Source organism: Salmo salar, chromosome ssa23, assembly GCF_905237065.1.
Source record: "Salmo salar chromosome ssa23, Ssal_v3.1, whole genome shotgun sequence".
Classification (NCBI taxonomy): Eukaryota; Metazoa; Chordata; class Actinopteri; order Salmoniformes; family Salmonidae; genus Salmo; species Salmo salar.
The window spans coordinates 14,160,649-14,186,484 of NC_059464.1; the positions used below are offsets into that span (position 1 = coordinate 14,160,649).

The window sequence follows — 25,836 nt, forward strand, 5'->3', positions numbered from 1 at the left end:
GTCCTATCTCTCCAGCCACGACTCCCTGGTTTGAGGCATACAGAGAGAGCTTCCTCCAGTCCATGCCTGCCTCTGACCATGAGTTCCTCAACCACTACCTCGCCTGTATCCTTCTTACTGCTTCAACATAGTAGAATGAACACTGATGATGAGAGACAAGTTCTCTCTCTCTTTCTCTCTCATATATATTCCTCCTTTTTCTCCCGGTCTTTTTTACCTCCTCTCTCTTGTTCAGTTTATCCCGGTCACACTACCACTTTCTCTCTCCTCTGTTTTCACCGTCCTCTCCCCACCCTCCCTCGTTCTCCGTCTGCGTGGTTACCTCCCCCTTTTTTTCTCGCTCTCTTTGGTTGTGGTTCTTTGACGGCCGTCCCTGCAGGTCTGTTGGTGGTGTCGTCCAGTGAGGCTGTACCAGTGGAGAAGTTCCTCAAGCTGTCTCAGGAGCAGCACAGGATCCAGCACAGCGGCGAGTACACCAACCCCAAGTGGTTCATCCCCAACACACTCAAGTACTACGTCCTGCTGCACGACATGAGCCAGGGAGATGAACAGCGGTGGGTAGTAGTGACATCTCAGAGAGCCAGGCCTATGATCTCGGCTCTTCTTCTCTTTAATCCATTGACCTCGGCTAACCCTGTGTGCGCGACCCCCAAAATCATTAGACCGATACAGTAATCAGGAAGGTGTTGACGCCGTTTCTCATCAGCAGTTACGGATTCCCTTAATTCTCTCTCTCTCTCTCCCCCTCTCTCAGGGCTGACTCTGTGTATGAGGATATGAAGCAGAGGTATGGTGCTCAGGGTTGTTACCTGTTGAAGGTCAACTCTCGTACTGCGGCAGCGGGAGCAGACGAACAGATCCCAGACCCATGGAGCCAGTACCTTCACAAGAACAGCCTGCAAAGCCAGGTACAGTTGGGGCCCAGACAAAGTATTCCAAGTATCTAGTTGCTAATGTACAGTAGCATACAACCGACAGTGCCATTGTCGGGTTCATTAGGACACATTGTTTTGCCACCGGAAAAAGAAAATGAACGTTGCTTATTGGACAGTTCAGCTTAGCACCTTCCTGAATATTTTCTTCTGTTGCGTACCTAATTAAACATGACCCATCTTTTCTTGTTTGCTCATGGCTGTTCCAGGATCAGTATGAGGATCCAGCCCCTGTAGTGGTGAACAACACTGCATTACAGAACAACGTAGGAGGAACATCTGAGGTGGACGGACACGACTCGGAAGAGAAAGGTGAGCGTAGCCACTTAGCAGTACTCGGGAGCTGAAGATTTCCATGTCGTCGGCCGCTCCTCAATCCGACTGCGTCTACGCGACTTCGGCGCTCAGCAACTCCATGGTGGTTGGGAGTGCTTATCAACGAAAAATATATTTCAAACGTGTAAAATACACATTTGTATAGTTGAAGCCTCTTTTACACCTCCGTTGTGTATTTGATTCATTCCTCTCACTACTGATAGATTGACTGCATAAATAAATAAAGACACAGCTCTAGTTCAGTTGACTTATTTAATTCAGATCTACTCTATGCTCTTTACTAATCGATCTGAAGCCTGCCTGGGTTGACAAACGTGGTGTTGATGATTTGTTCAGATTGAGTTTCCCAACATTCTGGATGCACAACCATCGTGTGCTTAATGTACTTGACCATGTTTTGTTGTTGTTTACCCAGACGGAATCACCAACAGTCTGGCCACACGCCTTCACATTGTTGACAATGACATTGTGTGTCGTTTATCAGACGGAGTCTTGGTCAACAGTCTGGACAACACCCATCCCCTCCAGCTGGATACACCCAGTGACACGCCCGGTAGCCTCGACGCTCTCAGGGCCGTCGCCGTGGAAACCAAGCCACCGCCCATCGCCACGGGAGTGGCAGCGGCCACCAGCCATGGGGCGTGCCTAACGCTGAACGACCACGACCGCATCAGACTGTTCATCCAGGAGTTTACCTTCAGGGGACTACTGCCTCACATAGAGAAGAACATCAGACAGCTCAATGACCAGGTAGAGACGCATGCACAATGACCATGAGACGGCTCAGTGACCACGTAAACGCGTGCTCCGGTAATATATAATATTGCCACTGTGTTCTTATATTGACACATTTATTGGTAACTGTCCCGTGACTGCTGCCATATCAACCTCCTGTCATATTGATTCATCAGTCCTTCCGCTATTGCATTTTTTTGGGGCAAAATCGCCAATCCCCTGCATGTTATGCGAGGACTTTCAAATTTGACCAATAACCGCATAAAACAGTCAAATCACTTCAATATTACAGCATAAAACTGTCCAGTTACTGCACTACAAAAAAGGGCAAATTGGACAAAATCATCGCAGATTGCCATGCAAAAATCAAGCATTTGTTCCTGCAAATATCACTCCCAAAAAAAGCTGCGAAATCCTGGAGGGAAGGATTGATGGACATGATCAATGATATGACCTTTGGCCTTCAAATGATCTGAACTCATTCCTTCTCTCTCCCTCCACCTCTCCCGCTCTTCATCCCTCCCTCTGTAGCTGGTCTCCAGGAAAGGCTTGAGTCGCTCTCTTTTCTCTGCCACTAAGAAGTGGTTTGGAGGAGGGAAAGTTCCAGAGAAGAGTATCGCTGAACTGAAGAACACTTCTGGCCTCCTGTAAGTACATCCCCATCCTCCTCAACTTCCTCTTCATCACCATCATATCACCATTAGCGAGGAGATTGTCCAGTTAGCTTTGGTCTTAGCACTATCACACTGCTTACTGACTAGTGTTTGTAAAGGACGGCAGAGTCCTCTCATTATTAACAGATCACGCCTTGGATCACACTGTCTGGTACATACGGTATGCACACAATCACACATTTACTGTGTTCAACTATCCACGTGTCTGATCAGAGGTGCAGAAGGACAGGATGGAGAGAGTTAGAACTCATCAGAGATTAGCTCTAGGCTTTCACCCAAAGCAGTGTACAGTTTGCATATTGAATTGTTCTGGATGGGGGTTTGCCATCAGCCTATGGGCCTTGGTCAAAAGTAGCGCACTAAATAGAGAACACTAGGGTGCCATTTGGTGAGGCAACTTCAGAATGGTTCTGGATGGCAGTTTGCTAACACTGCTACCTCTTCATCTCCTGAGCTGTCTGACCTTTGCTCTCCGTCCTGTGTGATGTCATTAGGTATCCCCCAGAAGCCCCTGAGCTGCAGATCAGGAAGATGGCTGACCTTTGTTTCCTGGTTCAGCTCTATGACCTGGCGTACAGCTGCTACCACACGGCCAAGAAGGATTTCCTCTCTGACCAGGCCATGCTCTATGCCGCTGGGGCACTGGTGAGAACACGCACATACACTGATGGAAAGAGAACACACACACACGCATACACACACACACTCCCAAAGAGAACGCACACGCGTGAACACACACACACACACACACACACACACACACACACACGCACACACACACACGTGCATACACGTGCTCATACACACACGTCGCATGCACACACACAAAATACATTGTCTTGAAGGTTTGTGAACTGTCTCGCGGAAAGGACACAGCAGGAGGTAAGGTTGAGATGCCAGAAGGTAAAGTAAGTGCTTGGCGGCAGCAGCAGCAGCACATCAGCAATAATGAGACTGAGCACTGGCACATCAATCTACCCTGCACCTCTGAATGACGTCAAGAAAACATGTTTTTGTTGTACTCTTGGAGACCTGAGCAGTACGATATCTACCACAGCAGACTAGAAAGAAAATAAATGTGGAGTTTTTCCTGTAGAATGTTCAGAGGAAGCATGGAAGATACAGAACAAAGATTGTAATTTGACGTCTGAGAGAACCAAAGCATAATTGAAGGCACAGAGACAGAACTAGAGGTGGCGTCACCGGTGCACATCTGAAGAAAGCATCGTGACAACATCGGAATCATACTTTCCCTAGACAGATATACAACACTGAATGATATTGGAAAATGGTCACACACACACCGTATTGATCTCCCTGCCCTCTGCTGCCCGTCCTAGCGTCCTGCGGTTTTAAGGATGCTGTCACGCCTCATGGCTTTCTGGGTTACCGGAATATTAATGACAGACGTGTGTGTGTGTGTGTGTGTGTGTGTGTTTAGCCAGAATATTAATGGCAGGCCGATGGTCAGGAACCGTGACCACCCCTCACGTGTCTGATACCTAGCCTCAACACACAAAAAACATTTATAACACTCAACACAGATGGTTGTATGGATATATGAGAAATATATTTGAAATGATTCTTTCTCTTTTGCTGCCCCTCTCTCACTCTGCTCTCTTTCTCCTCTCTCATTCATCTCTTTCCCCTCATCTCCCCCCTCTCTCTCTCTGCATCCATCCCTCTCACTCATTTCTCTGTATGTAGGAGATGGCAGCAGTGTCTGCGTTTCTACAAGTTGGGGCTCCAAGGCCGTATCCAGCACACTACATGGACACGGCAATACAGACCTACAGAGATGTGTCCAAGTACGACATTGACACACACACTTTCATGTGCTGTCACAAAATTGCACATTGACTAACAATGCCAGTAAGCTAAAATAACCAGCCTCATAGCTGAAAAGCCGCATGCAAGCAACAAAACTACAATATGCTTTCACCCCTGTGGTAGTGGTGTGTGTGTGTGTGTCTATGTGTGTAAGAATGTTTTATAAAAGTCTTTCCCCCCCATACAGGAACATGATCCTAGCTGAACGTTGTGCTCTGCTCAGTGCTGAGGTACTAAAGAGTCAGGCCAAGTACTCTGACGCTGCTACCCTCCTCATCAAGATGACCAGTGAGGTGAGAAGAATCTACTAGAGCACGACCGATATATCGGGTCACCGACATTATCGGCCGATATTGGCCTGAAAACGCCATATCGTTATTCACCGATAATTCCACCAATAATCAATAAATGGGATGGAGAAAGTCTCATGCTTATTTGAACACTTGCGGCCATTCTCATGTCATTATTGTCACAATGTAAGAAGTCAACATTTGAGCATTTTTCTTAGACAATTGCTCTGTTGGATGGCAATTTATGAGAATTCATTGTGGAATAATAATTTAATTTCCTCACCGATACCATTTTAAGGCAAGTTTTGTCCCCCCAAAGAATCGGTATTGGACCCAAATAAACATTGATGGGGCTCAAGACACTACTTCTGATTTATCATTGTATCAGGTTCTTTGTTTTTACACTGTAGATTAACCTCTGGCTCTGTAATTCTGTAGCAGTCAAATCACTGTTACGTGTAGCTTATATTTATGTCTGAAACTATTGTAATGTTACTGCCGTCTTGAACAGGTTTCTCTTGCAAACGAGATTTTATCTAAGTTAGACTAACCTGTATAATTAAAAGTTAAATGAATATGTTGTGTGGCATGTCCAAGGTATTAGCTAACCTGTATAACCCTGTCTATCTCCCTCCCAGGACTCTGACCTGCGTTCTGCCCTCCTATTGGAGCAGGCAGCCCACTGTTTCATTAACATGCGGAACCCCATGGTCAGGAAGTTTGCCTTCCACATGATCCTGGCAGGACACCGCTTCAGCAAGGCAGGGCAGGTGAGTGGGACCAAAACAGGCTAAAGTTAGGCTGTGTTCTGTAGACATGCAACTGAAGAAGGCGAAACAGGGAGGTACCATGTTCTTGGGTATGTAAATTCCTGGTGAAGAGGAATTGTGGGTGTGTAAACATCAATCAGGCCTTATAAAAGCAGAATTTGTCCAATGAGGCCTTTTAAAAACAGAATGTGGTTATCTGAGATGAGACCGGAGTCATTCTACTGGTGGGTCAGACAGATGGTATGGTTTCTGTCCTTCTGATGCCCGGTTTGAGCGGGAGGCCTGCCGTCTTCAAAGTTCTAGAATTGTTAGAGTATTCCATTTCAGAACTCTTGATGGAGCATGTTGATTGTTCTCTGTCTCTCTCTGTCTCTCTCTGTAGAAGCGCCATGCGTTGCGGTGTTACTGCCAGGCCATGCAGGTGTATAAGGGTAAAGGCTGGTCCCTGGCTGAGGACCATATCAACTTCACTATTGGCCGCCAGTCCTTCACCCTGCGCCAACCAGAGAACGCTGTCACAGCCTTCAGACACATCCTCACCAATGACAGCCAGCAGACCTCCACACAGCAGGGAGCCTTCCTCCGGGAATACCTCTACGTCTACAAGGTAACACACTTACAATGTTAATAAAATCCTATCACAACCTTAAAACAACCTTTCCACACCGTTAACACATTATTACAACCCCACAGCAGAGAGTCAAGAAAACAAGATCACAACCTATACATAACCTCAATTCTACCTTAATACAGCCTACCACAGGGAGGCTCAGGAAGCCTTTCTTAGAGAGTACCTCTATACCCCTGAATAAGGCCATGGCGTTATAGACTCTGGAATGACACAGGCTGTCCTAGTGTTGCATTGTGTACAGGTACATTATTCATATAAATTCATACACTATGTACAAAACATTAAGGACACCTATTTCCATGACAGACTGACCAGGTGAATCCATGATCCGTTATTGATGTCACTTCAATCAATGTAGATGAAGGGGATGAGACAGGTTGGAGAAGGATTTTTAAACCTTGTGACAATTGAGACATGGGTTGTGTATGTGTGCCATTCAGAGGGTGAATGGGAAAGACACGCAAGATTTACGTGACAAGTGTACTAGTTTGTGTAAATAACTGCAATGCTGCTGGGTTTTTCCCATGTCTATCAAGAATGGTCCACCACATAAAGGACATCCAGCCAACTTGACACAACTGTGGGCCGCATTGGAGTCAACATGGGCCAGCATCCCTGTGGAATGCTTTCAAAACCTTGTAGAGTCCATGCCCTGATGAATTCAGGCTGTTCTGAGTGTGAAAGGGGCGGGTACAACTCAATATTAGGAAGGTGTCCTTAATGTTTTGTGCACTCTGTGTATATTAAATTTATATAACGTGGGCTGTCACTCAAAATAATTACTGAAGTAAGAAATACATACAGAGAAATGATCATATTGATCACACAGGATTTTGTAATATTAAAATTGGTATATAAAGAAATTAGGTGGCCTATACCCCCCCAACTGCCCATTCCACCCAGCCCAACATGTCTCTGTCCAACCACCCGCACCCCATCCATATCTCAAACCCTTTACTCAGTACTTTGTTGAAGGACCTTTGGCAGCGATTATAGCCTTGAGTCTTCTTGGGTCTGACTCTACAAGCTTGGCACACCTGTATTTGGGGAGTTTCTTCCATTCTCTGCAGATCCTCTCAAGCTCTGTCAGGTTGGATGGGGAGTGTCGCTGCACAGGTCTCGATGTTCGATCGGGTTCAAGTCTAGTCTCTGACTGGGCCACTCTAGGACATTCGGAGACTTGTTCTGAAGCCACTCCTGCTTTGTCTTGGCTGTGTGCTTAGGTTCATTGTCCTGTTGGAAGGTGAACCTTCACCCCCAGTCTGAGGTCCTGAGCGCTCTGGAGAGGATTTTTATCAAGGATCTCTCTGTACTTTGCTCCGTTCATCTTTCCCTCAATCCTGATTAGTCTCCCAGTTCCTGCCACTGAGAAACATCCCCACAGCATGATGATGCTGCCACCACCATGCTTCACCGTAGGGATGGCGCCATGTTTCCTCCAGACGTGACGCTTGGCATTCAGGCCAAATAGTTCAATCTTGGTTTCATCAGACCAGGGAATCTTTCTCATGGTCAGTCCTTTAGGTGCCTTTTGGCAAACTCCACGTGGGCTGTCATGTGCCTTTTACTGAGTGGCTTCCGTCTGTCCACTCTACCATATAGGCCTGATTGGTGGAGTGCTGCAGAGATGGTTGTCCTTCTGTAAGGTTCTCCCATATCCACAGAGGAACTCTGGAGCTCTGTCAGGGTGACCATCGGGTTCTTGGTCACCTCCCTGACCCAGGCTCTTTTCCCCCGATTGCTCAGTTTGGCTGGGCGGCCAGCTCTAGGAAGAGTCTTGGTAGTTCCAAACTTCTTCCATTTAAGAATGATGGAGGCCACTGTGTTCTTGGGGACCTTCAATGCTGCGGAAATGTTTTGGTACCCTTCCCCAGATCTGTGCCTCGACACGGTCCTGTCTCGGAGCTCTTCTGACAATTCCTTTGACCTCATGGCTTGGTTTTTGCTCTGACATGCCCTGTCAACTGTGGGACCTTATATAGACAGGTGTGTGCCTTTCCAAATCATGTCCAATCAATTGAATTGACCACAGGTGGACTCCAATGAAGTTGTAGAAACATCTCAAGGATGATCAATGGAAACAGGATGGACCTGAGCTCAATTTCAAGTCTCATAGCGAAGCGTCTGAATACTTATGTAAATTAGGTGTTTCTGTTTATTTTTTTTATTCCCTGTTTTCGCTTTGTGTGTAGATGAGGACAAACATTTTTTTTTTTAATAAGGCTGTAACGTAATAAAATTAGGAAAAAGTCCAGAGTGCTCTGTATGTATCTGTGTGTGTGTGTCTATCTGTTGGACTTCATAGATTGTTCATTTGTTTGTGTTGGACTTTAGGTGAGATTATTCTTTACAGAGCCAAGTATACAGTAGTTGATTAGCACCATTCATTCTTACTGTTGATAATTCGAATGTGATAACTTCTAATAGTAACTGTAACCACTAGCGAGTTGAAGTGTGAGTTGATTGCCATCTAAGAGCCAACATCTTTTTTGCAACAGTGCTGCCTGCCAGCAGTCAGAGATTCAAGGAGCTCAAATCAAATTTTATTAGTCACATGCGTCGAATACAACAGGTATTCCTTACAGTGAAATGCTTACGTACGATCCCCTAACCAACAATGCAGATAGCAATGCTATCATTTAGCAACATAGCAGACTTAATATTTACATTCATGCACTTCATTCGAAATGAATTTTGTAACTTTGTCCCAGAAGCATTTAACTGCAGGGCATAATTACAAAGGAATGTGTCTGCCTGATTTTAGGGTACCCAGTGAACAGTTGGGAGTTGGGGCCAATTTCATTGTTAAACGTTTCTGTGAACAAACATAAAATGTTTAAGTTGTTATGCCAAGGTCACATTTTTCCATATTCTGTTCCAGTTAAAGGGTTGTTCAAATTCACTTAGGTCGAGGCTTGGGTGATACCCCGGTATATGTATATTTCGAAATACCGACTATGATTTTCAATAGCGTAAGTCCCCCACTGGGGTGCGAGCTACGCCAATGCTTATAAGTATACTGAACAAAAAATATAAAAGTGACATGCAACAGTTTCATTGATTTGACTGAGTTACAGTTCATATGAGGAAATACATTTGTTAGGCTGAATCTATGGATTTCACATGACTGGGAATGCAGATATGCATCTGGTTACAGACACCTTAACAAAAAATGGGCCTCAGGATCTCGTCATTGTGTATTTTTTGTGCATTCAAATTGCCTTTGATAAAATGCAATCGTGTTCGTAGCTTATGCCTGCCCTTGCCATAACCACACCGCCATCATGGGGCACTCTGTCCCATGTGGTCTGCGGTTGTGAGGCCGGTTGGATGTACTGCCAAATTCTCTAAAATGACGTTGGAGGCAGCTTATGGTAGAGAAAATAACATGAAATTCTCTGGCAACCGCTCTGGTGGGCATTCCTGCAGTCAGCATGCCAATTGCGTGCTCCTCAAATCTTGAGACATCTGTGTCATTTTGTTAAGTCAAAACTGCACATTTTAGTGGCCTTTTATTGTCCCGAGCACAAGGAGAACCTGTTGATCATGCTGTTTAATCAGCTTCTTGATATGCCACACCTGTCAGGTGGGTGGATTATCTTGGGAAAGGTGAAATGCTCATCTACAGGGATGTAAACAAATTTGTGCACAGAATTTGAGAGAAATAAGCTTTTTTGTGCATATGAAACTTTTCTGGCATCTTTTATATCAGCTCATGAAACATGGAACCAACACTTTACATGTTGCGTTTATATTTTTGTTCAGTGTATAAGATGTGTGAAATAAAAAATATCCATCTGTGCATTTGTTTTGTTGACTTTCAAGCTAAGTGCCTGGATGTCAAGATCAAGTGCTTGGTTACAGAAGAGACATTCAATCCCCTCCTTGATCAAGATCCTTGTTTTTTTGGTTGAAATAATGCCCCTTGTGTGCAGATTTTGGTAATAGCGGATCCCGTCCAACCCTACTTAGATCTGTGGGCAATATTATTATTATTATTTTTTTTTTTAAATGGCTAGCCTAGAATCTGAACTTTCCGAAAGTTATTTATACGTCGTATGAAATTAGATTTGATAAAGATCAGTTCTTTTGGGAACCCATATAATTTATTTATAACAACTGACCTTCTCACAGCTCTTCTACAGTCCTTTTGTTGCTGTGGTATTGCTTTGGTATCGAGCATCGTGGTACTAACCCTGTATCTGTATCAAAGTCTAAATTCCGGTATCGTGACATTACTCTGTCCCCTGGCCCTCCCGACTAGACTAGAGTGGCGCCATGTTGACTCACTCCTGGGTTCGCTCCAGCCAGTGGGAGCGAATCATTGGCTAGCCTGCTGTCCCTCAGGATTCCATTACCAAGGAAGACATGAGGCAGTTATTTTGATAAGAGGTTATTTAAAATGAAAGATGGAACATGTATCTTAAAAAAACACTTATTTCCTTGTATTTTGGTCCTTTTAAAAACCTGCAGTATGTAGAATAGTGTGCTATAGCTTGGACAATAAATACATACGGATATGACTCGATGACAAAAACATGTTTTCTACGTTAGGCAGGGGTGAACATGGAATACATTTTCTTCCTGGTACAGGACCTCCTATATGTGCGTGCACCCAAAAAATGTATGGGCCTAATCATAGAATTGGATACCGTATACAATCCCTATTAATTCATTAGGTTCTCTGTGGGCCTAGTCGTAAAGATTTGTCATTTAACTTTTTGAATGCATTACCTTTTATTGTGGCATAAACCCAACCAGTCATGTTTTCATTGCGTTGTCAAACAATCACTTCAAGGTTTTTCTTTACTAGGCTACCCGCACACGTTCATTCATTTGCAACATATTTCCAGCCTCTAAACAGTGGTGAATGGAAAGAGATATCTGTTACATAAAACACCAAAAACTGTCACGACATTTGGCAAATGTCATTAGGCCAGAATTTATGCAGCCACTGCTGTCTGCACGCGTCTCGGTTTTGGCCAAATTTCAGTGTTCTTGTCGAATCGCATTTTGGAGAGTAGGCTACACAAACTTTTTTTCTACTCCATTCGCAAATTTTTCATGCATCTGAAATGTAGAAGTGAATAAAAGTGGTGTAATAGCCTAGATTTTACTTGACATTTTGCTTTAATTATTGTGATGGGCTCATGTTTTACCGGTACGGCATACCCCCAATATTACCGGATTGTACAGTCATGGCCAAAAGTTTTGAGAATGACACAAATATACATTTTCGCAAAGTCTGCTGCCTCTGTCTTTAGATATTTTTGTCAGATGTTACTATGGAATACTGAAGTATAATTACAAGCATTTCATAAGTGTCAAAGGCTTTTATTGACAACTACATGAAGTTGATATAAAGAGTCAATATTTGCATTGTTGACCCTTCTTTTTCAAGACCTCTGCAATCCGCCCTGACATGCTGTCAATTATCTTCTGGGCCACATCCTGACTGATGGCAGCCCATTCTTGCATAATCAATGCTTGGAGTTCGTCAGAATTTGTGGGTTTTTGATTGTCCACCTGCCTCTTGAGGATTGACCACAAGTTCTCAATGGGATTAAGGTCTGGGGAGTTTCCTGGCCATGGACCCAAAAATTGATGTTTTGTTCCCCGAGCCACTTAGTTATCACTTTTGCCTTATGGCAAGGTGCTCCATCATGCTGGAAAAGGCATTGTTCGTCACCAAACTGTTCCTGGATGGTTGGGAGAAGTTGCTCTCGGAGAATGTGTTGGTACCATTCTTTATTCATGGCTGTGTTCTTAGGCAAAATTGTGAGTGAGCCCACAGTCTTGGCTGAGAAGCAACCCCACACATAAATGGTCTCGGGATGCTTTACTGTTGGCATGACACAGGACTGATGGTAGTGCTCACCTTGTCTTCTCCGGACAAGCTTTTTTCCAGATGCCCCAAAAAATTGGGTAGGGATTCATCAGAGAAAATAACTTTACCCCAGTCCTCAGCAGTCCAATCCCTGTACCTTTTGCAGAATATCAGTTTGTCCCTGATTATTTTTCCTGGAGAGAAGTGGCTTCTTTGCTGCCCTTCTTGACACCAGGCCATCCTCCAAAAGTCTTCGCCTCACTGTGCGTGCAGATGCACTCTCACCTGCCTGCTGCCATTCCTGAGCAAGCTCTATACTGGTGGTGCCCCGATCCCGCAGCTGAATCAACTTTAGGAGACGGTCCTGGCGCTTGCTGGACTTTCTTGGGCGCCCTGAAGCCTTCTTCACAACAATTGAACCGCTCTCCTTGAAGTTCTTGATGATCCGTTAAATGGTTGATTTAGGTGCAAACTTACTGGCAGCAATATCCTTGCCTGTGAAGCCCTTTTTGTGCAAAGCAATGATGACGGCATGTGTTTCCTTGCAGGTAACCATGATTGACAGAGGAAGAACAATGATTCCAAGCACCACCCTCCTTTTGAAGCTTCCAGTCTGTTATTCGAACTCAATCAGCATGACAGAGTGATCTCCAGCCTTGTCCTCGTCAACACTCACACCTGTGTTAACGAGAGGATCACTGACATGTCAGCTGGTCCTTTTGTGGCAGGGCTGAAATGCAGTGGAAATGTTTTTTCGGGATTCCGTTCATTTGCATGGCAAAGAAAGACTTCGCAATTAATTGCAATTCATCTGATCACTCTTCATAACATTCTGGAGTATATGCAAATTGCCATCATACAAACTGAGGCAGCAGACTTTGAAAAATAATCTGTGTCATTCTCAAAACTTTTGGCCATGACTGTACCGCCTTACTTTCACCCCTAATATTAGGGCTGTTTTTCTAAAGAAGTCACATCCACTTCGTATTTTGTTTCCTTGCCGCAATACTGTTGTCGTCCTGGCCCTACTGTACACACTACAGAACTCTGGTACTGTGTGTGTGTACACTAAGTGCATTGCAATAGTGAAATTGCACATTTCTTTTGTCTGATAGCCTGTGTTGTCAATTCGAAAATGTGACAATGCTCACTCTAATCTGTCATTTCTTAATTTGTATACTAGACTAATATTTAGAAGTAATAATGTCTTGAATAATTATAATTAAATGCTACACATAATAGTGTAGTTGTGGAGAAAAGCCATGTGTTTCTTTTGAGTCGTTGTTCCCTACCCCCTGTGTACGTTGGACTGGCCAAGTTCTGTAACCTCATTCCAAGACTGTCACAGCCTTGTGTGTGTTAAGTGTCTCCTTGCTCTCTACCTTTTCCTCCAGAATGTTACGGGGGCATGTGAGGTGGCGCTACCCCAGCTTCCCCTACCCTGCATCAACAGCTCTGCCACCAGGGTCTACTTCGGCCATGAACGCCGCCTGGCAGAGGGTAAGACTGAGACACACAACACACACACACACACACACACACACACACACACACTGCTCACCAATCATACATGTCAAGCTGCAAAAATAGCTGTGAGACAGTGCAGTGTGAACTTAAATGTGCATTTTGAGACTGAAACGAGACGTACGTCTAGTGTTTGCGCACTGCTGCTGAGCGACTATCTTTGTCATTAAAGAGTCAAACTTTGAATGAAGATCAGAGGAGTTAAAGACTGAGTCCCAAATGGCACCCTATACAGTGCACATCTTTTGACCAAGAAGGGAATAGGGTGCCATTTCAGACATTGCCAAAGTGTGGCTGCCTGGGCTTTCATGAAAAGCTTTTCCATACACGCTACCCCTCTAGGTGAATTAGTTCCATCAAGTGGGAACGGGGTAGTTGTTAATCGGGGTTTGGCTGTTCCACAGGCATAACATTCTTCCTTAGCCATAGACCTTGCTGTATATTGGATCCACTCCATCCATAAATTACTATCCGCGAACCCTGTTTCTACCTCTATAACTTCATTAAGATCTTTAGTTTGATCTATCCTTACCGGTCCTTGACTCTGAATAACTCCACGGGGGACGTCCATTTTATCAGGGGTATTGCTTGTATCCTGGCTAGTCGTAGAACCATCTCTTATCCCTACCTCTGCTACTCTGAATGGTACCATAGTGTCACCCAAAGTCTGGTCAAATCCCACATACCATAACCCAAAATCCTCTTGCTTTACGCTGTTAATGGTAATTCGCACTTTTAAGCAGTACTTTGCTTGCTCCGGATTACAGTCAAAAAACACCTTCACTATACTCCATCTGCTTCCATACTGGGTGTGTGGATTTATATAGCCCTCTCTCTCTCTCTGTGTGCGCTATGACTTGCTTCCATGAGTTACACGGGGATCTACATAGATACCTTCCCCATGAAGTCAGAATCTAGATTGCCATGAGGTTAGGGACCCTATTTGGTCTACATAGAACTCAACTGACACATCCTTAACCCCTGTGCAGCATACGGGACGGACATCCAACGAAAAATCATATCGCCATTAGCATAACAAAATAAAAAGAAAAAAAGAAATCTTTTTTTTTTTCTCAAATTCTATAGTTTTATAGATGCACCTCTCCTGAATCGAACCACGTTGTCCGATTTCAAAAAGGCTTTACAGCAAAAGCAAAACATTAGATTATGTTAGAGTATATCGTAAAAGTAGCCACATAGCCATTTTCCGACCAACCACATGCATCACAAATAACCAAAAAACAGCTAAATGCAGCACTAACCTTTGACAATCTTCATCAGATGATACACCTAGGACATCATGTTACACAATACATGCATTCTTTTGTTCGATAAAGTTCATATTTATATATAAAAACAGCATTTTACATCGGTGCGTAACGTTGACTAACTATTTTCCCTCAAATGCATCCGATGAAACAGAGCTACAATTTACTAAATTACTATTCGAAAACATTTTTAAAATTTAATATTGTCATTCTAAGATTTATAGATGAATATCTCTTGAAAGCACCTGTAATGCCAGATTTAAAATTAACTTTACTGGGTAATCATACTTTGCGATGAAAGGGGATGCGATACTCTGAAAAATAGGCTAACGTTACAGGTCAGCGCCATCTTCGAACAATCGCATATCACATCTAGTCTTGTATACTATTGTCAATAATCCCTTACCTTTGGTTGTCTTCATCAGAAAGCACTTCCAGGAATCCCAGGTCCACAACAAATGTATTTTCGTTCGAAAAAATTACTCCTTTATGTTTCAAGAGCTTGTTCTTGTTAGCGCGTCTGAAGGCTGATCCAAATGCTCTGTCGTCCGCGGGACAGCCATTTCGAGAAAATGCTTTTTTTCCCCCCATTTAGGTTCGTTCAAACATGTCAAACGTTGTATAACATAAATCTTCAGGGCATTTTTCAACAAGAGAGCCAATAAGATTCGAGGGGGACGATTGCATTGTGTTTCAAAACGTTTCGAAAGGGGAGGGTAACCAGGGGCGCCGGCGTCATAATGGTGATGGCCCTCTCCGTGTGACCACGTTCCACAGCGTCTCATTCATTCAGTTTTAACAGTAGGTGACTCAAACCACTTTGTAAAGACTGGGGACATCTAGTGGAAGCAATAGGAAGTGCTCAATGAACCATAGCTCACGGTGTGATTAATAGGCAACGTGATGAAGTTGAGTTCGCAATTCAGAATTCCACTTCCTGTTTCCATCTGTCTCGGGGTTTTGACTGACGTATGAGTTCTGTTATACTCACAGACACCATTCAAACAGTTTTAGAAACTTTAGGGTGTTTTCTATCCACAAGTATTAATTATATGCATATCCTAGCTTCTGAGTTTGAGTAGTAGGCCGTTTAAAATGGGAACGAATTTTTTTCAAAATGCGCTGTGGCGCCCCCTATCCTAGGCGACCGTCAAGAGGTTTACCGTGTTTAGGATAGCGGGCAGTATTTTCACGGCCGGATAAAAAACGTACCCGATTTAATCTGGTTATTACTCCTGCCCAGAAACTAGAATATGCATATAATTAGTAGATTTGGATAGAAAACACCCCAAAGTTTCAAAAACTGTTTGAATAGTGTCTGTGAGTATAACAGAACTCATATGGCAGGCCAAAACCTGAGAAGATTCTATATGAGATGTGCCCTGTCTGACCATTTCCTTGGCCTTCTGTAGCCTCTTAATCGAAAATACAGGATCTCTGCTGTAACGTGACATTTTCTAAGGCTTTCATAGGCTCTCAGAAGGCGCCAGAACGTTGAATGGTAACTCTGCAGTCTCTGGGTCGAAAAACAGTAGGGGTTTTGGTGAGTGGTACTTCTGAGAACAATGACACTGGCACGCGCGTGCATGTGAAGACTCCATTTTGTTATTTCAGTGTTTGAACGGATACGTCTCCCGGTTGGAATATTATCGCTATTTTACGAGAAAAATCGCATAAAAATTGATTTTAACCTCTTGGGGCTAGGTGGGACGTTAGCGTGCCACCCGTGGTGCACTCCATCAACAGCAGGTGCATTTCAAGAGCGGCAAATTTGAATCCAAATAAATGTCAAAATTCAAATTTTTCAAACATACAACTATTTTACACCCTTTGAAAGATAAACATCTCCTTAATCTAACCACGTTTTACGATTTCAAAAAGGTTTTACGGCGAAAGCATAAATTTAGAGTATGTTAGGACAGTACATTTACAAGAGTTGTGTGTAATGTTTTGTCAATTCAAAGACTGGGTCACCAAAACCATAAAACCAGCTAAAATGATGCACTAACCTTTTACAATCTCCATCAGATGACACTCCTAGGACATTATGTTAGACAATGCATGCATTTTTAGTTCTATCAAGTTCATATTTATATCCAAAAACAGCGTTTTACTATGGCATTGATGTTGAGGAAATCGTTTCCCTCCAATAACCGGCAGTCAAGTCAGCGTCACAAATTAAATAATTAAAATTAGAAAACATTGGTAAAATATTATATTGTCATTTAAAGAATTATAGATTTACATCTCTTGAACGCAATCAACTTGCCAGATTTAAAAATAACCTTACTGGGAAATCACACTTTGCAATAATCTGAGCACTGCGCCCAGAAAAATACGCGTTGCGATACAGACTAGACGTCATGTTGGGGAGATCTAAAATCGAAAATACTATGTAAATAATCCATTACCTTTGATTCTCTTCATCAGATGTCACTTCCAGGTATCACAGGTCCATAACGAATGTAGTTTTGTTCAAAAAAGCTCATCATTTATGTCCAAAAATCTCCGTCTTGTTAGCACATGATCTAAGCCAGCCGGACTTCTCGTCATGAACGAGGAGAAAAAATATATTTACGTTCGTTCAAACATGTCAAACGTTGTATAGCATAAATCATTAGGGCCTTTTTAACCAGAACATGAATAATATTCAAGGTGGACGAATGCATACTCTTTTATAACGTATTGGAACGAGGGTACCCAACATGAACTCGCGCGCCAGGTGTCTAATGGGACATCATCGTTCCATGGCTCTTGTTCGGTCAGATCTCCCTCCAGAAGACTCAAAACACTTTGTAAAGGCTGGTGACATCTAGTGGAAGCAATAGGAAGTGCCAAAATATTCCTCAGCCCCTGTGTTTTTCAATGGGATAGGTTTAAAGGCAATACAACACATCAGGTATCCACTTCCTGTCAGAAAATGTCTCAGGGTTTTGCCTGCCAAATGAGTTCTGTTATACTCACAGACACCATTCAAACAGTTTTAGAAAATGTAGGGTGTTTTCTATCCATATGTAATAAGAATATGCATATTCTAGTTACTGGGTAGGAGTGGTAACCAGATTAAATCGGGTATGTTTTTTTATCCAGCCGTGTCAATACTGCCCCCTAGCCCTAACAGGTTAAACAGCGTTTGACATGCTTCGAAGTACGGTAATGGAATATTTTGACATTTTTTGTCACGATATGCACCGGCGCGTCACCCCTCGGATAGTGTCTTGAACGCACGAACAAAACGGAGCTATTTGGATATAACTATGGATTATTTGGAGCCAAAACAACATTGGGTGTAAGTAGAAGTCCTGGGAGTGCATTCTGACGAAGAACAGCAAAGGTAATCCAATTTTTCTACTAGTAAATCTGAGTTTGGTGAGTGCCAAACTTGGTGGGTGTCAAAATAGCTAGCCATGATGGCCGGGCTATCTACTCAGAATATTGCAAAATGTGCTTTCACCGAAAAGCTATTTTAAAATCGGACACCGCGATTGCATAAAGGAGTTCTGTATCTATAATTCTTAAAATAATTGTTTTTTGTGAACGTTTATCATGAGTAATTTAGTAAATTCACCGGATGTTTTCGGTGGGTATGCTAGTTCTGAACAAAACATGCTAATGTAAAAAGCTGGTTTTTGATATAAATATGAACTTGATTGAACAAAACATGCATGTATTGTATAACATAATGTCCTAGTAGTGTCATCTGATGAAGATCATCAAAGGTTAGTGCTGCATTTAGCTGTGGTTTTGGTTTTTGTGACATATATGCTAGCTTGAAAAATGGGGGTGTGATTATTTCTGGCTGGGTACTCTCCTGACATAATCTAATGTTTTTCTTTCGTTGTAAAGCCTTTTTGAAATTGGACAATGTGGTTAGATAAAGGAGAGTCTTGTCTTTAAAATGGTGTAAAATAGTCATATGTTTGAAAAATTGAAGTTATAGCATTTTTGAGGTATTTGTATTTAGCTAGCGGAACGTCTGTCCCTAACAGGTTAACTCTACTCTCACTTCCTTTTTATCCAAATTGAGTGACCTCTTGTACTTGAGTAATACAAAATCATCATCTTCTACCCTATGGGTCAAGTTACCACCTTCTGGCTTCTCGAGTGATTCATTGTGTATTAGGAATATGGCTCCCACAATCAGACAGCTCAGACTGACCAGTACCCTTGTAAAGCCCCACCCCTTCCCGGAGAACATATCATTGGCTAGAGGCCAACCCATTCTTTCACTTCTATGAACATACACAGTGAGGATCAGGCGGGTTAGGGAATCTTCGTTAGAGAGGTAACCCCCGAACCTTATTGGTATTCGGTTCTTCTCCTTACTCTGTGATTGTTCGACAGTGTCAGTGTGTCTCACCCTCCTGCAATGTGTGATATGAACCCAGGTAGCTCTTTCAGCTATTCTTATGATGAAAGCTGTCACCAGAAGCACTTGGTATGGCCCCTCCCACCGTGGCTGCTTCCAGTCCTTTTTCTTTAGTGATTGGACCCAGACCCAGTCTCCTGGTTTGATTGAGTGAATCACCTTCTCCTGTATTTCACCTGTTGGACACACAATCTTGGACATATGGGTTTGGTTAACAAACAGTCTTCTCGTGTGCTCGTGTGCTCTGCTACTATATCTTCAACTTCTATGTCTACCTGTTCTGGTCTCTCTAACTCTGGCATTCTATAAGGTCTACCTGATTAGCTAAAATGTCATCCATCATTTAAAGAGAGAGATCCTAGTAAACCAACTCTAGGGATAATATCTTGACCTACTGTTTTAGCTACCCTAATCGTGTCCGCCAAGTAGGTTGGGAACGCTTCTACCCTCATTTACTATTCTTATCTATAATAGTCAGACACCACTTCTTTCCTTCACTTTTAGTGAGTTCTATAAAATCCATTTCTAGTTGTTTGAAAGGATATTCTACCTGGGGGTATTCTCCCAGTGGTGCTCCTACTCTACCTTGATGATTATTCTATGCACAAATAACAACACATCTGGAACAATTTTTTTAACCTCTCTGGGCTAGGTGGGACGAAATCGTCCCACCTACGCAACAGCCAGTGTAATCCCGTGGCGCGATTTTCAAATACCTTAGAAATGCTATTACCTCAATTTCTCAAACATATGACTATTTTACACCATTTTAAAGACAAGACTCTCGTTAATCTAACCACACTTTCCGATTTCAAAAAGGCTTTACAACGAAAGCAAAACATTAGATTATGTCAGCAGAGTTCCCAGCCAGAAATAATCAGACACCCATTTTTCAAGCTAGCATATGTCACAAAAACCAAAACCACAGCTAAATGCAGCACTAACCTTTGATGATCTTCATCAGATGACACACCTAGGACATTATGTTATACAATACATGCATGTTTTGTTCAATCAAGTTCATATTTATATCAAAAAACAGCTTTTTACATTAGCATGTGACGTTCAGAACTAGCATACCCCCCGCAAACTTCCAGGGAATTTGCTAACAATTTACTAAATTACTCACGATAAACGTTCACAAAAAGCATAATAATTATTTTAAGAATTATAGATACAGAACTCATCTATGCACTCGATATGTCTGATTTTAAAATAGCTTTTCGGTGAAAGCACATTTTGCAATATTCTCAGTAGATAGCCCGGCATCACAGGGCTAGCTATTTAGACACCCAGCAAATTTAGCACTCACCAAAGTCAGATTTACTATAAGAAAAATGTTATTACCTTTGGTGTTCTTCGTCAGAATGCACTCCCAGGACTTCTACTTCAATAACAAATGTTGGTTTGATTCAAAATAATCCATCGTTATATCCAATTAGCGGCGTTTTGTTCGTGCGTTCAAGACACTATCCAAAAGGGTAAATAAGGGTTACGAGCATGGCGCATTTCATGACAAAAAAATTCTAAATATTCCATTACCGTACTTCGAAGCATGTCAACCGCTGTTTAAAATCCATTTTTATGCCATTTTTCTCGTAAAAAAGCGATAATATTCCGACCGGGAATCTGCATTTAGGTAAACAGACAAAAGAAAATAAAGCATTCGGTCGACTCGGGCACGCGCCTAAGCCCATAGTACTCTGATCAGCCACTTGCCAAAAGCGATAATGTGTTTCAGCCAGAGGCTGCCTCGATATCGTTCAGCTTTTTCCCGGGCTCTGATAGCCTATGGGAGCCGTAGGAAGTGTCACGTTAGAGCAAAGATCCTCAGTCTTCAATAAAAAGAGCCCAGATGAACAACAGCTTGTCAGACAGGCCACTTCCCATATAGAATCCTCTCAGGTTTTTGCCTGCCATATGAGTTCTGTTATACTCACAGACACCATTCAAACAGTTTTAGAAACTTTAGGGTGTTTTCTATCCAAAGCCAATAATTATATGCATATTCTAGTTACTGGGCAGGAGTAGTAACCAGATTAAATCGGGTACGTTTTTTATCCGGCCGTGTAAATACTGTCCCCTAGCCCTAACAGGTTAAAGTAATTTGTAATTCCGTATGCTACGAAGTGTTTTCTTATTATTTCCATCATCCCCCCCTGTTGATACATGGCTCTGCCCATGTATCAACAATTGCTGCATACCTAAACAGAGATTTAGATAATATGGGTAAGTTATCCTTATACCAAATCCCCTCAGTATAGACAGCTCCTAACTTTTCCTGTTTTGAGATTTCCTTAACCTCTTGCTTCTAGGCGTTCCGCTAGCGGAACCCCGCTCCCCCAGCGGAACCCCTAGCCAACAGCCAATGGGATAGCAGGGCGTGAAATACAAAAATCGAATAATTCAAATTTCTCAAACATACAACTATTTTACACCATTTGAAAGATACAGTTCTCCATAATCACACCACATTGTCCGATTTCAAAAAGGCTTTATGGTGAAAGCAAAACATTAGATTATGTTAGAACGTAAGGCTACCACCCCAGCAAAAAAAACAACACAGCCATTTTCCAAGCAAGGGTAGCCGTCCAAAAGCAGAAAACCAGCTAAAATTATGCACTAACCTTTGACGATCTTCATCAGATGACACTCCTAGGACATTGTTAGACAATACATGCATTTTTGTTCTATCAAGTTAATATTTATATCCAAAAAACCCATTATACATTGGCGTGTGACGTTCAGAAAATGTATTCACATCAATTTACACAAATACTCGTCATAAACATTGAGAAAATATATAATAATTAGTTAAAGAATTATAAATAAACTACTCCTTTACGCAACCGCTTTGTCAGATTTCAAAATAACTTTACGGAGAAAGCACATTGTTCAATATTCTGTGTACTGAGCCACATCATCGATCAGTTAGCCGTCCAGCCACGGCATCCACAAAATTCGGGAAATATGTTTAAAATATTTTCTTACCTTTGCTGATCTTCGGCTGAATGCACTCGGAAGGACTCCCACTTCCACAAGAAATGTTCATTTCTTCGATAAAGTCCATTTATTTCGAAATAAATCTGTTTTATTGGCGTGTCCAGATCACCATTCCAAAATGCATGAAGCGCGTCTCTCCACCGTCGACGAAAAGTTAATACGTTCCCTCAGCGTTTGTAGATTGTGAACATGGTTTGACATGTTTCTATCTTTAGGGTGTTTTTAACGTAGAATTGCGATAATATTAAAGCCGGACAATAGCACATTCATTACAGAAGAAAAAGAAAAATGGCTAACCCTTCGTGACCGTGCATGAGGTAATGAAGTGACCACAGCCTGACCACTTATTGTTCCGGGTATTATTCAATCAAATTGCATTGTAGAAACCTCAAACAAGGTTCTAATGACTGTTGACATCTAGTGGAAGCCTTAGGAAGTGCAATATGACATCAGACACTGTAATTTGAATAGAACATAATTTGAAATGACTACAACCCTCAGAGTGCCCACTTCCTGGCTGGATACCTCTCAGGTTTTTGCCTGCCATATGAGTTCTGTTATACTCACAGACATCATTCAAACAGTTTTAGAAACTTTAGTGTTTTCTATCCAAATCTACTAATAATATGCAAATATTTGGCTCTGGGCCCGAGTAGTAGGCTGTTTAATTTGGGTACGTTTTTCATCCGGCCGTGGAAATACTGCCCCCTATACCACATCAGGTTAACTGGTGCTCTAGATTGGCCGTCCTGTAGTACATTTTTATCTATGTTCACTTCTTCTTTTAACAACTGCTGTTTAAATGGCTGTGGTTTAAGACCGGCCTTTTTCGCTTCATCTGCTTTCCTATTGCCCTTGCTAATTTCATCCGTTCCCTTAGTGAGCCTCACACTTACAAATAGCTATCTTTTTCTAGCAGCTGTACAGCATCTAATAAATTCAAAATCAACTGAGCATGTGTAATAGGTTTACCCGAAGTGGTTACCATTCCACTTGTGGCAGAATTCTCAACTGGGGCTGCTCTCTTTGCCAAAACCTTGTAGAATTGCACTGTGCATCTCTTTCTCTAATTACACCCCCCTCTAACAAGTCTTCAAAGGTGGGAATAATCTATTTTATGGTCTCGGCCTTTCTGTGGGGGTGACAGCCACATTCAACAGACTCATTCAACAAATTATCTAGACATAACCTGGAGTACAGAATTGGAATGCATTCCTGCCCTCCCGACATCTCATGTTTCATAACCGATGGAGCAGACAGTCTTTCCACTGTCCGATGTCCGGAAGCTGAACGACCAAAATCTTTTCCCCATTTGTTCTTACTCCTTCAGGCTTAAAATATGTCCTAAATACTTAAAATAAGTCTACCATTATTAAAGTTATTCTTGCTTACTTTATAATCCTGTTCAACAACAAAATATAATAATACTTATTATATCAATTTCACAGCCGTGTTGTGTTCAATTTCTTACACTGCATACAACAACAGCTGATTACCTAAGGGAAAATAAAACTTTGCTAGATTACTAAACATTTCTAGCCAAAATTGCGGGGGTTTCAAAATAACCTTATGACTGTTTTTTTTATAAACCCACCTCCGCCTCATTTTTAACCCATAATTCTCCATGAGAGTATTGTATAAACTAATACTACTACTGATCAAAAGATAAAACAAAGTTTCAAATAACCTAATCAGATCACAATCATTACTCTGAAACCCTCCACAAAGAAAAATGATTGTACCCATAGGAAGAGAGACTTAAGTCTACCCTTTGGCCATAACCTTCCGACTATCTTACTTCTTATTTGTCAAAATTACAAATGTCAAAACTATTTACTCCATCATAATTATCAATTACACAAATTACTTTAAAATCAGTATTACAAATGACCTTAAATTCATTATCCAAATGGCTTTTCAATGAGGCTGATCAGACCACAAAGGAAAGCCCGGACAAAGGTCAAAAGTCATACCACCCCTTCAAAGATGTGTTTCTTACTTTATTAGACAAATTAAAGAAACTGTCAAACATTTCCTACATGTTGTATCCCAGCTTCCCAGAACATTCCTTTATCAAAAGAATTCACGTGTTTTAATTAAATGCCATGTGTGTATACCCCTTTAAGATATCGTGGCTCTAGGAAACATTCCAGAGAGACAATGAAGCACTCCTTTTCCCAGAAAAAAAACACAACCACTTGGTCAGCATTTCATTATATTACACCGATTCAGGAAACCCAAACGTTGACTACAAACAAAACCTAATAATACTTATAATTCCATTGTTTTCCCTCCAATCATTAGTTTTAAACTTCCTCAATGATTGTGTGTACTTAATTGAACATGCGCTACCCTTGGATGCAATACTGTACTTGAAATCTATGAAACTCCCCTATTTTAGCATACTACTTGACTAATTTGACCCAAGCTAGCTTTACAACATTAAAACCCCTTCAGACTGTCTGCAAACAGGCTCTCAAAGTGCTTGATAGGACTACCATGCCATTAGACAAACACAACTGTGATTGATGTGCACTGTCCCTGTAAAATAAAATGAACTCAACCTGCAATCCACTTTACTGACCTGACATCCTTCCACGTAATGGAAACAGATTATAATGTTAGAATACATTAACTTCCTGCATAAATTCACTATCGTTACTTGAACAATAATCAGAAACTTATGACAAAACTTTTACGATCCAACGATTCAGACCTGAATCCCTAACAGCCAACATAGCCCATCGCGCACAACCAACTCTCCTCTTCTTACCAGTGGGTAAAAATATAACCTCTACTCAAACAACGTTCTGCCTTATCTCTATTGTAAGATGTTAAAACTTTCTCCTCTCTTTCGGCTTCACACTTATGAAATATCCCAGACTTAGAAAGTACCATGTAAATGGCCAAATTTATAAAATACTTCATTCAACTCTTTTAGAATAATAATAAAAATAAAAAAAATTCGGTGGGCACAACTCTATCGCCATTATCTGTGATTCATTTATTTAAATACGACTCTTCTCAATACGTTATTCCAGCAGACCATTTAAGCCACAAATAACGTATTATATCCAAATCTCTTCGCTATTATTTTAAATGAATTAGTCAGTTAATTTAACCTAAACAAGCTATTAAAACGTTCAGTTTATATCTTAAACACTAACAACCATATCTTTCCAGGCAAAACATAACAGTTGAATTTCAATCAGAAACCCAGATTTTAGTCTATTGATGCATAGGCTGTAAATGAACCCGGATCTCCCGCATGGTAGGCAAGGATTCTACCACTGAACCACCAATGCTATTGAAATGATCGAGACCCCTCGCAAATAAACCTATTTATAATTGTCTGTAGTTGTAAAATTAGGCACGTACTACTGAGACAATTCCCCAGAAAATAGCCCTAATATAAATGTCCAAGAATTTCTCATTACTCTCGTTGTCTCTGTCTTATCATTAGTCCCAAATTCTCTACATCCAAACTTCCATCAAATTCATACTTTTCTCCACTTTGGACCAAAATAGATATTTCTCTTAGCTTTTAACTCCATATGTCGCTCATCTCCGGTTAATCCTGGATCCTCCTTTGAGGATTTGCCACCCATGTTATTCAATTACTGTTGTTGTTCTCCTCACAATCTATG

General features: G+C 41.8%; 1 protein-coding gene and 1 long non-coding RNA gene across 4 annotated transcripts in view; one reads left to right on the plus strand and one right to left on the minus strand.

The window, feature by feature from the left end:
* The window catches only part of LOC106584195 (trafficking protein particle complex subunit 8), a 105,975-nt gene that overhangs the window by 36,186 nt on the left and 43,953 nt on the right, over positions 1-25,836 (plus strand). For 2 of the 3 annotated variants that reach the window (XM_014169189.2, XM_014169191.2), the window contains 12 exons: positions 16-105; positions 380-554; positions 755-908; positions 1,142-1,244; positions 1,684-2,018; positions 2,535-2,650; positions 3,172-3,322; positions 4,385-4,485; positions 4,695-4,800; positions 5,436-5,567; positions 5,950-6,174; positions 13,420-13,525. In XM_014169189.2, the coding sequence (XP_014024664.1) occupies positions 16-105; positions 380-554; positions 755-908; positions 1,142-1,244; positions 1,684-2,018; positions 2,535-2,650; positions 3,172-3,322; positions 4,385-4,485; positions 4,695-4,800; positions 5,436-5,567; positions 5,950-6,174; positions 13,420-13,525 (1,794 nt within the window). The remainder of the gene's footprint in view (positions 1-15; positions 106-379; positions 555-754; positions 909-1,141; positions 1,245-1,683; positions 2,019-2,534; positions 2,651-3,171; positions 3,323-4,384; positions 4,486-4,694; positions 4,801-5,435; positions 5,568-5,949; positions 6,175-13,419; positions 13,526-25,836) is intronic. The other variant, XM_014169190.2, reaches the window with a different exon arrangement.
* Positions 1-25,836, minus strand: part of LOC106584196 (uncharacterized) — a 31,509-nt gene that overhangs the window by 5,013 nt on the left and 660 nt on the right. The window lies entirely within an intron of this gene.